The sequence below is a fragment of the Myotis brandtii genome, unplaced genomic scaffold (assembly GCF_000412655.1).
Source record: "Myotis brandtii unplaced genomic scaffold, ASM41265v1 scaffold193, whole genome shotgun sequence".
Taxonomy (NCBI): domain Eukaryota; kingdom Metazoa; phylum Chordata; class Mammalia; order Chiroptera; family Vespertilionidae; genus Myotis; species Myotis brandtii.
In genome coordinates this window covers 129,431-139,596 of record NW_005357191.1, presented here as the reverse complement: position 1 = coordinate 139,596, position 10,166 = coordinate 129,431, and the positions used below count along the sequence as shown (strand labels likewise).

The 10,166-nt window shown below is 53.8% G+C and overlaps 1 protein-coding gene and 1 long non-coding RNA gene across 7 annotated transcripts in view; one reads left to right on the top strand and one right to left on the bottom strand.

Annotated features, from left to right (window-relative positions):
• The first annotated feature begins 3,889 nt into the window (after positions 1-3,889).
• Positions 3,890-10,166, top strand: part of LOC102250821 (E3 ubiquitin-protein ligase TRIM17) — a 14,346-nt gene continuing 8,069 nt past the window's right edge. Inside the window, exons 1-6 of one of the 2 annotated variants that reach the window (XM_014538535.1) lie at positions 3,890-5,056; positions 6,211-6,306; positions 6,714-6,944; positions 8,404-8,426; positions 8,506-8,606; positions 8,875-9,767. In XM_014538535.1, coding sequence (XP_014394021.1) covers positions 4,496-5,056; positions 6,211-6,306; positions 6,714-6,944; positions 8,404-8,426; positions 8,506-8,606; positions 8,875-9,422 — 1,560 coding nt within the window. In that variant the 5' untranslated portion in view covers positions 3,890-4,495 and the 3' untranslated portion in view covers positions 9,423-9,767. Of the gene's footprint in view, positions 5,057-6,210; positions 6,307-6,713; positions 6,945-8,403; positions 8,427-8,505; positions 8,607-8,874; positions 9,768-10,166 lie in introns of those variants that run through there. The other variant, XM_005864895.2, reaches the window with a different exon arrangement.
• LOC102250523 lies at positions 5,447-10,160 on the bottom strand. Of its 5 annotated transcripts, none has more exons than XR_001361860.1 (4): positions 10,039-10,160; positions 8,685-8,805; positions 8,212-8,268; positions 5,447-6,237 (listed from the first exon to the last, which is right to left on the bottom strand). It is a non-coding gene; the product is annotated as an uncharacterized LOC102250523 (long non-coding RNA). The 5 variants fall into 5 exon arrangements; XR_001361862.1 differs by lacking the exon at positions 5,447-6,237 and adding an exon at positions 6,941-7,219; XR_001361863.1 differs by lacking the exon at positions 5,447-6,237 and adding an exon at positions 6,941-7,216.

The window sequence follows — 10,166 nt, the reverse complement described above, 5'->3', positions numbered from 1 at the left end:
CAGGCAATAAGAGAATGGAATGAAGTATACAAAGTGATGCAAAGCAAGGGACTGAATCCAAGAATACTCTATCCAGCAAGGTTATCATTCAAAATTGAAGGGGAAATCAGGAGCTTTGCAGACAAAAAAAAAAAAAAGGCTAAGGAAGTTTATCACTAAAAAGCCAGCAATGCAAGAAATGCTAAAGGAACTATTATAAAAAGAAGAAATAGCCCTAACCAGTTTGGCTCAGTGGATAGAGCATCCACCTGTGGACTGAAAGGTCCCTGGTTCAATTCCGGTCAAGGGCATGTGCCTTGATTACGGGCACATCCCCAGTGGGCGGTGTGCAGGAGGCAGCTGATCAATGTTTCTTTCTCATCGATGTTTCTAACTCTCTATCCCTCTCCCTTCCTCTCTGTAAAAAATCAATAAAATATATTTTTAAAAAAGGGGGGGGGGAAGCTTCCTCCATGTTTAAAAAAAGAAGAAGAAGAAATAGAAAGGGAAGAAGGAACACAGGCATAAAGAATAAAAATGGCTACAAACAAGTACCTATCAATAATAACCTTAAAAATAAATGGATTAATTGCTCCAATCAAAAGACATCCGTGGCCCTAACTGGTTTGGCTCAGTAGATAAAGCACTCACCTGCAGACTGAAGATTTGTCATGTAAGGTTTTTATTGTGTCTATTCCCACTTTGCTGAGAGTTTTTATCCAGAAAGGATATGAAGTATGGTAGCAATCATCTCAGGTAGAAACTGTAGTTTAACTCTAACCCTGCTGTTTGGTTTCTGTACTTATTTGCTTGCTAAAATAATAGAAAAGTTATTTAGATTTTCTGAATTATATAAATCATCCCAATTGATTGAATACCCTATTGATTGTAATGTGAATATCCCATCGGTTATGGTCATATTGGTCTTAGAAAGCACATTTTCCTTTACCTGGGAAGGACAGCACAGTTATCCCAAGGTCAGAGGGCTCCAGATAACGTGTCCCTGTTGACTCAGTGGTCCCAAGACCACTAGATAATGTGTTTCTGTCAATTCAGTGATTCAGAGACCCAAAACTATAATTTAGATAACATGCTTAAGTAAAACTGCTTCTGCTTCTGTAAACTGCTTTTTTGCAAACCAGGTTCCTCATTCCAAACCTTGGGATGTAACCAATGCCTTTGTGATCTTTGCCTATATAAATCTGGTGCTGGGGCTGGGGCGGACATTATGAGATCTGGGAGAGCGAAATGCCCCCTCATAGTCCCGGATTCGCAATAAATGTGGCTCTTTAATTTGACTTCTTGAGGCGTCCTTGTGTGATTCGCGGGGTACATTACAACAGTATTGGGCCCTAGCTAGTTTGGCCTAGAGACCCTACCTGTGCACGAATTTCATGCACAGGGCCTCTAGTGTATAAAATAAGGTGCAAAACTGCCATTTTCCAGAGCATTATCTCAATCCTTTGAGATTTTGCTTCCTGACAATTGTCACCAGTTTGGCTCAAATAAGCTCACAAAAATTCTTCACAGGTTTGACTGTTCCTTGTGTTGACACAGCCTTCCCCCCCCGCCCTCTGCCCCCCTACAGCTTGTCAGGGTTTGTCTGTGGCCCCTTTTCGTCCACACCCTTTTGGTCTTTCCTAAAGAAGCCTATTTGTTTTTCCCAAAGAGGCCATCTCTCCCCCTTCCTTTTCCCTAAGTTTTACATAAAACTTTTAACTTTACCTGTTTAACAAGCCAGCTACTTCCTTTGTGGAAGCCCAAATACATACAAACTGGTGTGTGGGTGTTTTTTCCTGTTGATCAGGCATTTTCAGTTAAATTAGCAAGCCCCAGCCAGTGAACCAAGAGGTTAGGGGGAAAGTTTCTTCTCCTTTGCAGAAGCAGGTAGAGGTGAATCTAGTGATTTGTGGGATTTGTTGTTTGTTTTTTAATCTTCAGCCAATACTAAAGAACAGGACAAATGAGGCAAACACAGTGAAATACTGACCTGGACAATTTATACATGGGGTCCATTGTTCTCTTGTGTGTTTTCTTTAATTTTTGTTTTGAAGTTTTTCTAAATGCAATTTCCTAAATTGAAAGAAACCCTCAGCCCACGGCGTGAGTCAGGGCCTAGAAGGCACGAGTGGACGGTGCTCCCTCTTTCAGCACTGTCTGCCCTCCCCTCCCGAGCACTGCCAGGCGCCCGCAGGACTGCGCAGTCCCACTCCGACCTGCTCGTGTTCCGCTGAGGCGCCACCCAAGAAACACACCGGCTGCGCACCGGAAAGCTAGCCATCGCCTGCAGCCACGGCCTGGCCGTCCACACCGCGCCCCTGGAGACGAGGCCCGTCTGTTGCTCCGCCCTTTGGCGGTGGCCCGAACCTTAGCTTCCTCATATGTCCGCTCCCAGGGGTAGGACTCCGGTGTGCGCAGCCAATGGCCGGGGCAGGCCTAGGTCAGGGTTGGGAGTCCCCAAAATCACCTCCACCGCTGCCAGACCCTCAGGGACCCACCCTGTCCGGTGCTCCAGTGGACCCCCCCGCCCCTCCTAACCCGGTCCGGGAGCCGCCCCTCTCCTTCCTCCCCGGTGCCTCCTGGAGCCCAGACCCTCATCACTTCTCCCAGTGCCCCTATCACTTCCCCAACCCCGCGCCGGTTTCCGCAGCCTCTATCACCTTCACCTTCCTCCCAACGCCAGGCACCCCCCCCCCCCCCCCGCCCCGGCTGCCCTCTCCCCTTCTTCCCAAAGCTTTTCCTATCCCCACACCACGTGTCCTCCCTTTGCCCCCCAACTCGCCTACCCCCATCCAGGGACAAGAGTACGGTCCCTATCCTCACCCCTGGCCCATCCCCGTTGGTCTATCCAAATCCCTCCCCCCACCCAGGACACTGCCCTCCACCTTTCACCCCGCCCCTGCCCCTGGCTGCTGACACCCACCCCAATCCTCACCACTCACACACCCGCTAAGGCCTCCCAGCCTCTGCTGACGCCACAAAGCCCGTGCCCCTGAGGCCACCGCACCCTCCTCGCCCTGGTCTCTGTGGCGCAAACGCAGGTTTCCCAGCGCCTCCGTTTGCGCTCGTGGTCCGGGGCGCCTAGTCGGGCAGCGTGCACCCCTCTCCCCGGTGAGTACCACTCTATCCAGGGCCGGTCGGATGGTGGTTATCAGTTGGAACCAGAAGGGTCACCTGGTTTACAGGAGCATCCCCAGGACCGAGGGCCACGGGCCCACCTCACTGACCCAGAGTCCTTGGCCCCCTTCCCCTGAACCTGACCCAAACACATACATCCGGCTTCAGGTGGGTAGGCAGCAGGAGGGACCCATCCCAAGGGCTCTGCTTAGAGAGAGGCAGCTTCCGCAGGGTGAACCCAGTGTCTGAAATATCAGAGCCATCTCTCTGGGTGACAGCAGGGAAGGGAACCCAGATAGTGCTGTGGTTCAGAAATGACTTTCAGATCTACGCTGCCTCGCCCCAGTGACCACCCCATGAGGTGCACGGGGAGACCTTGGATCTGAACTGCATAAGGGCATGGGTGTTCGAACACCAGTGTGTGTGCATGTGCCTCTGTCTGTGTGAGCATGAACCATCGTGTCTTCTGTACTGCATCTTGGCAAAGAACACCAGAGGTGGGTGGTAGGTAGAGCAGTAAGAACATTTTATTCAGGACTGCCGTAGGGGAAGCACAGAATCCCACAGAAAGCTCAACTCTCAGTGGGGATTTATGGTCAAGGTGGGTGAGTGATAGGAAATTACTAACAGGAAGCCACTGGGTAGGGCAGCGGTTCTCAACCTGTGGGTCGTGACCCTTTTGGCGGTCGAACGACCCTTTCACAGGGGTGGCCTAAGACCATCCTGCATATCAGATATTTACATTACGATTCATAACAGTAGCAACATTACAGTTATGAAGTAGCAACGAAAATAATTTTATGGTTGGGTCACAACATGAGGAACTGTATTTAAAGGGCCAGAAGGTTGAGAACCACTGGGGTAGAGGCTTCTATCTAAACCCACATATTGGGATTCTTATTAAACTTGGACAACGGAGACACAAACACAGAAGCCCAGGGCCTATTTGGAAAGTTCTGGGAGCCTGAATAGAGTTTGGTCAAGCAGAGAACTTTTCCAACTCTGATTTTTCCTTTTAAAGTCCTCCTTTCCTTTGTTGCATGGACGTCCTGTTAAAGAAAAACTGATTCTGACACTGGTTACACCGGTAAGGAAGACTTTATTCAAGACTACTGCAATAGGGAGGAAGACGGGTCATCTCCTACTGTAGCCCACACAATGGGAGGATGGCCCAGGGCATGGAGAAGGGGTTAGTGATGGAAAAGCACAATGAAGAGAAATGGGGAGGGATCTTGTTGCTAAACTGACTAGCAGGATTCCTGCACATTCATCATAGGAGGGGTGGGATGGGCTCTAAATGGAATAAAACTGGGCGTGGCTAGGCATACAGGTGGCAGCGTAGGGGAACCTGGCTGAATTCGGTTGTGGAGAGTCTTTGTCAGCTTTCAGAGAGGCACCTATGCCTCTTACTGAAGACAAGCCAGGTGCCCTAACAGGACCATGTACAGTGCTGTCTGCAAGAGGACAACTCAAGTGCCTGGGGTTCTGGGCAGAGGGTGTGGCCGGATACTCTGTTTCTTTCCCAGGAGCCATGGATGCTGTGGAACTTTCCAGAAAGCTGCAGGAGGAGGCAACATGCTCCATCTGCCTTGACTATTTCACCGACCCTGTGATGACCTCCTGTGGCCACAACTTCTGCCGTGAGTGCATCCGGCTGACTTGGGAGAAGGCCAAAGGCAAGAAGGGCAGGAGGAAACGCAGGGGTGTCTTCCCCTGCCCCGAGTGCCGCGAGCTGTCCCCCCAGAGGACCCTGCGGCCCAATCGCCTGCTGACCAAGGTGGCTGAGATGGCACGACAGCACCCGGGCATCCAGAGCAGGGATCTGTGTCAGGTGCACCAGGAGGTGCTCAAACTCTTTTGCGAAGATGACCAGAGCCCCATCTGCGTGGTCTGCAGGGAGTCCCAGGAACACCGGCCTCACAGAGTGGTCCCGGTGGAGGAGGCTGTGAAGGAGCACAAGGTGGGCCCAGGGGTGAAGGGCAACGGGTCAAGGAGGTCTGAGTGCATGTCTGTGTGTCCAGGGGTGTATCAGTCAGATAGGAGAACAACCACTGTAACAAACAGCCCCAAATGCTGGACCCCACAGTGGAAGTGTCTGTAACTCCCACAATAAAGCAGGTAGGTGGCAGGGCCAGCTGAGCATCCCCTCCACAGTTCTTCAGGAGCCCAGGCTGACAAAAGTAGCCTCCAAGCCACTGTGTGGGCAGGCCAGGTGACCCTTTGTAGGGGAGGAAAGGGCCTTTTTCTTCCACCCTAAATCAGACTGAGAAAAGACAAATCAAGGAGAGAAAAGCGAACTGTTAACACATGTGGCCTGCACATGTCACAGGGAAGAAAGCACAGCAATGTGTGTGGCTGGCTAGGTGGTTTAGTTTAGCATCTGAACAAGGAACAGTACATTTGGAGAGAAGAGACAAAGGGAAAGGTGACAGGCTCCCAAGGGCAGCAACTGGGAAAGTATCTTGGTCCATTCCAGCTGTTGTCACAGAACACAAGACTGGGCGGCTTACAAACAGCAAGTCTTCATGCTCATGGCTCTGGAGGCTGGAAGTCCAGGATCAGGGCACCAGCACAGTCGGGGCAGGGGTCGGGGGTGCTCCTTCCCAGTTCACAGACAGCCAACTTCCCACTGTCCTCACATGGAAGAGGGGGCTGGGAGCTCTCAGTCCCTTCTTCCCCACTAGCCCCATTCCCGAGGGCTCCACCTTTCTGACCTCATCACCTCCCAAAGGCCCCATCTCCTTGGGGGTTAGGACTTAACATGTGAATTTTGGGGGACATGAACATTCAGATCATAACAGAAAGTATTTTGGGGAAACCAACAAACGATAAAGTTCATCAGTGGTATCCCACGTTCCACCTCCTTCAGAGCCATAAAACTTCCCCCGGGAGGCGGACCTGTGGCAACCCTCATTCCTCAGCAGTTTCTGCTTTTAGTCACATAACAGGAGCCTCGGAAGGTGTCTTTCTGCCTCCAGCTCAAAATAATTCTCACGCCCAAGGGGCATGCTCTGGGGTGCATTTCCATTCCCTTTGATGCAGCTTCGGAGGGCACCTCCTGAAGTGGGTGTGCAGGGGGCCTCCAACTCCTATCCCGCGGTCTGTTGTCTGCAGCTGAAGCTGGAGGGTGACATGGGGCACCTGCGGGAGGAAATGGCGAAGACCGAGAAGCTGCAGACCAGGGAGCAGCAGGCCTTGGCCGAGTGGCAGGCAGGTGCTGAGACCTTGAGGAACGGGCGGGAAGGCCTGGCCAGGCCCCAGGGTACTGCAGGGCTTCGAGAACCTGTGGACCCTCAAGGTGGATGACAGCACAAGACCCAGGAGAGGCACAGAATTCCCACCAGAGTCAGGACTGAGAATGTGCACGCAGCCCAGATTGGCCACTTTGAAGCAGGGACTGAGCGGTACACAGAGGCCTTGATGGCCATTTGGGCTCATGGGGTCACCCCACAGTGATGGGGGCTCTGCGTGGCCCCTCCCCCCACCAGCTGTGCTGGTTTTCTGTGGGTCACTGTGGCCATGTGATGTGCCGGCATCCCAGGAGTGGCCCCTCCAAGTTGGTGGGCACAGGATGGTAGTCCCCTGGCAGTGCCTCACTTCCAGGTCCCACCCTGCAGGAGAAGGTGAGGAAGCAGAGACAGCGCATTGTGACGGAGTTCAAGAAGATGGCTGCCCTCCTAGTGGAGGAGGAGCAGCGCCTCCTGGAGGCCCTGCGGCAGGAGGAGCAGGACACCGCTGCCAGGCTGCAGGAGAGTATGGTCGCACTAGAGCAGCAGAGCAGCTCCCTGGAGACCCTGTTGCTGCGGCTGGAGGACTGTAGCATCCGGGAGCCACTGCAGATGCTACAGGTGAGGCTCACCTGCTCACCTGGCTGGCCGGGGTGGACACAAGTTCTGGCCCAGGTGTGGTGGACCTGCCAGGGCAAATACAGACCAACAGGGAAGGCTCTGTCTTCATCAGCTCAGGCTGTGTAACAAATACCACAGGCTGGGGGCTTAAACATTTATTTCTCAGTCTGGAGGCTGGAAGACTGGTTCTCCTGAGGCCTCTCTCCTTGGTGTGTGGATGCCATCTCCTCCCTGTGTCTGCACATGGTTGTCCACTGTGCAGCTGTCCTGATCTGCTAAGGTCACCAAGTCACATTGGATTAGGGCCCACCCTTGTGACCTCATTTCACCTTCATTACCTTTTAAAGGCCCCATCTTCAAATATAGCCTCATCTGAGGTCCTGACGGCTGGGTTCCAACATGTTGGCTTGGGGCGGTGGTCAGCAAACTGTGACTCTTGAGCCACATGTGGCTCTTTGGCCCCTTGAGTGTGGCTCTTCCACAAAATACCACGTGCGGGTGCGCACGTACAGTGTGATAGAAACTTCGTGGCCCATGCGCAGAAGTCGGTATTTTGTGGAAGAGCCACACACAAGGGGCCAAAGAGCCGCATGTGGCTCGTGAGCGCAGTTTGCTGACCAGGGCCAAGCGACACAATCAGCCTGACAGACTCCAGTCCTAGACACCTGTGTTCTGCATTCCCTTCCTAGTCTGAGGGGTGGGGGATGGCCCAGGGGCAGCTGTCATCCACTTGGTGACTTGGGGCATGGACACACCAGCCAGGTCAGGCCCAGTGAATTCAAGGCAGGAGCAAGTCATGTGATCCTACTGAGGATGTGGAATTGGGGAGAAGGTGCAGCTGGACTGTCAGGGATGGGCTTGCACAGGAGGCCAGAGAAGTGGGAGTGATTATGTTGGCCGACAAGTGGGTAACTGTCTTGTGAATTGTGTGGAAAAATGGAATCTATAGCAAAAAACATATTTCGTGCTGTGAGTCATCACACACACAGCGTGTTTATACAACTGAAGCAAATGCCACATGCAAGGTCAGCACCGGTCTTGTGCCTGTTGTCCTGGCATCTTGGGACAACAGTGTCCTGGTTTAGTTAATGGACTATGCACTCGCCCCAACTTTGGGGAATACTTGGTCTTCTAGTAAAAAGCAGCCTATTCACCATCCACTAAACACTCCTGAGTTGCCCAAGGCCTGCAGTGTGGCAGCGCCCTTGGGTCCCCCATGCCTTCCCCCCCCAGTTGAGAGCAGGACAGCTTTTGTGGTCTTACTCACATGCAGGGGGACAGCAGGAGACCCTGGTGGCCAAGAGATAGAGATCCATTCTGAAAACTGGAAAGAGGGTCACGGGAAAGCATTATGAATTCTCCTTGCTCTGCAGGCCAGAAATGTCCACACAGGGGGCTTGGGGACGCCCCAGATCCCTAACAAGATGTAGCAGCCCTCCCTCTCTCCGTGTTTTCGCAGGACATGAAGGAGCCTCTGGACAGGTATATGACCGCCTGAGGTGCAGGCAGGGAGGGCTTCACATGGGGCCAGAGGGGTCAGTAACATCTGTTCCCTCTGGAGGAAGAACAGCTTGAGTGTGCAGTACCCAGAGGCCACCCCCATCTCACTGAGGACTGTCTGCAGAGTCCCGGGGCAGATAGAGGTGCTCAAGAGTTTCCAAGGTAAGTGGGGCCAGTCTCTCGACCAGAGCCACCCCTGGGAGCCTTGATGTTCACTGGGAATTCACACCCTACCCTTACCTGCCACTCCCAGATGCCCAAATGGCCCCCAGCTCATCTCCTTGGCACCATCAACATGGGCAGCTGGGGTACGGCCCATGCAGAGACCCAGGCTCACAGCTGGACTCAGCCAAGGGGAGGCCTGGGAGGGTGGTGATCAGGGAGAACAGGGATGACTCAGCCCCATCCCTGTTGCTGGGCCTGTCTGCAGAGAACGTGGTACCCGACCCTGCCACAGCGTACCCCTATCTCCTCCTGTACGAGAGCCACCAGAGGCACTACCTCAGCACGCCACCGGACGGCACACCCTGCAGCAAGGACAGGTTCCTGGCCTACCCCTGTGCAGTGGGCTGCCAGACCTTCTCCTCAGGGCGGCACTACTGGGAGGTGGGCATGAACCTCACAGGGGATGCGCTGTGGGCCCTGGGCGTGTGCAGGGACAATGTGAGCCGGACGGATAGAGTCCCGAAGTCCCCGGAAAATGGATTCTGGGTTGTACAGCTGTGCAAGGGAAAGAAGTATGTGCCCCCCGTGTCAACCGTGATCCCCATCACACTGACGGAGCCCCCCAGCCATGTGGGCGTCTTCCTGGACTTTGAGGCTGGGGAGGTGTCTTTCTACAATGCCAGCAGCGGGTCCCACCTGCACACCTACGCCGAGCCAGTCTTCCCAGGCCCCCTGAAGCCCTTCTTTTGCCTTGGGGTCCCCAAATCTGGCCAGATGGTCATCTCAACAGTGACACTGTGGGTGAAGGGATAGGCGTGTAGGCAGGGAGTGCGGGCACTCCACTTTCTCTAGAAAGTGAGGTGGTCCTGCTCAGCGGGCTGCCTGCCCAGCTTATCTCTGAGGAGCTGTGGAGAGCCCTGCTGGCCCAGGGGGCTCGCCAAGCCGAAATAGAATCGTGATTAAAGCAGTTACACCACGGACTGTATTCACAGGTGCTTCATAGAGGGAACCTGTACCAATCCCTCAGTAACACTTAGGGACAGGCCACGGTGCTGTAGCTTTTTAGACATGTTGCCCTCCCCCTGCCACTCACTGGGTCCTCCTGGTTTGGGTCGCTGTAAGTAAACCTGTGGCCTGAGGGGTCCACCTTTCTTGTTATCAGCAATTCCACGTCTGGGTCTTTCATAGGGAAAACAAGGAAGTACAAGTTTTCAAGCTGAACCCCTAAAAACCTCAGAGCTGCCCACCCCCATCCCTTTCCATCCCCTTTTTTTTTGGGGGGGGGGGGGGGGGCGGTGTTACGTTCAAAGAGGATCATGGGTGTGGGCGGGTCCTTTCCTCTCACTCCCCACCCACCCTCGCAGTTTCCGGCGCATTAGCCCCCCTTAACAGTCATCAGCACCCCAGAATACAGTCAACGCACTCCTACCTCAATACGACCAGAGTCCCTATGGGCAGAGCGCTGCCACCCATTCCTTCCGACCGTCCTGGGCGCACGGGGGCGGCTGGGGCTACCCTAGTCCTAGTGGTCGCTGCGCCGCGAGGACCCCAGTGACC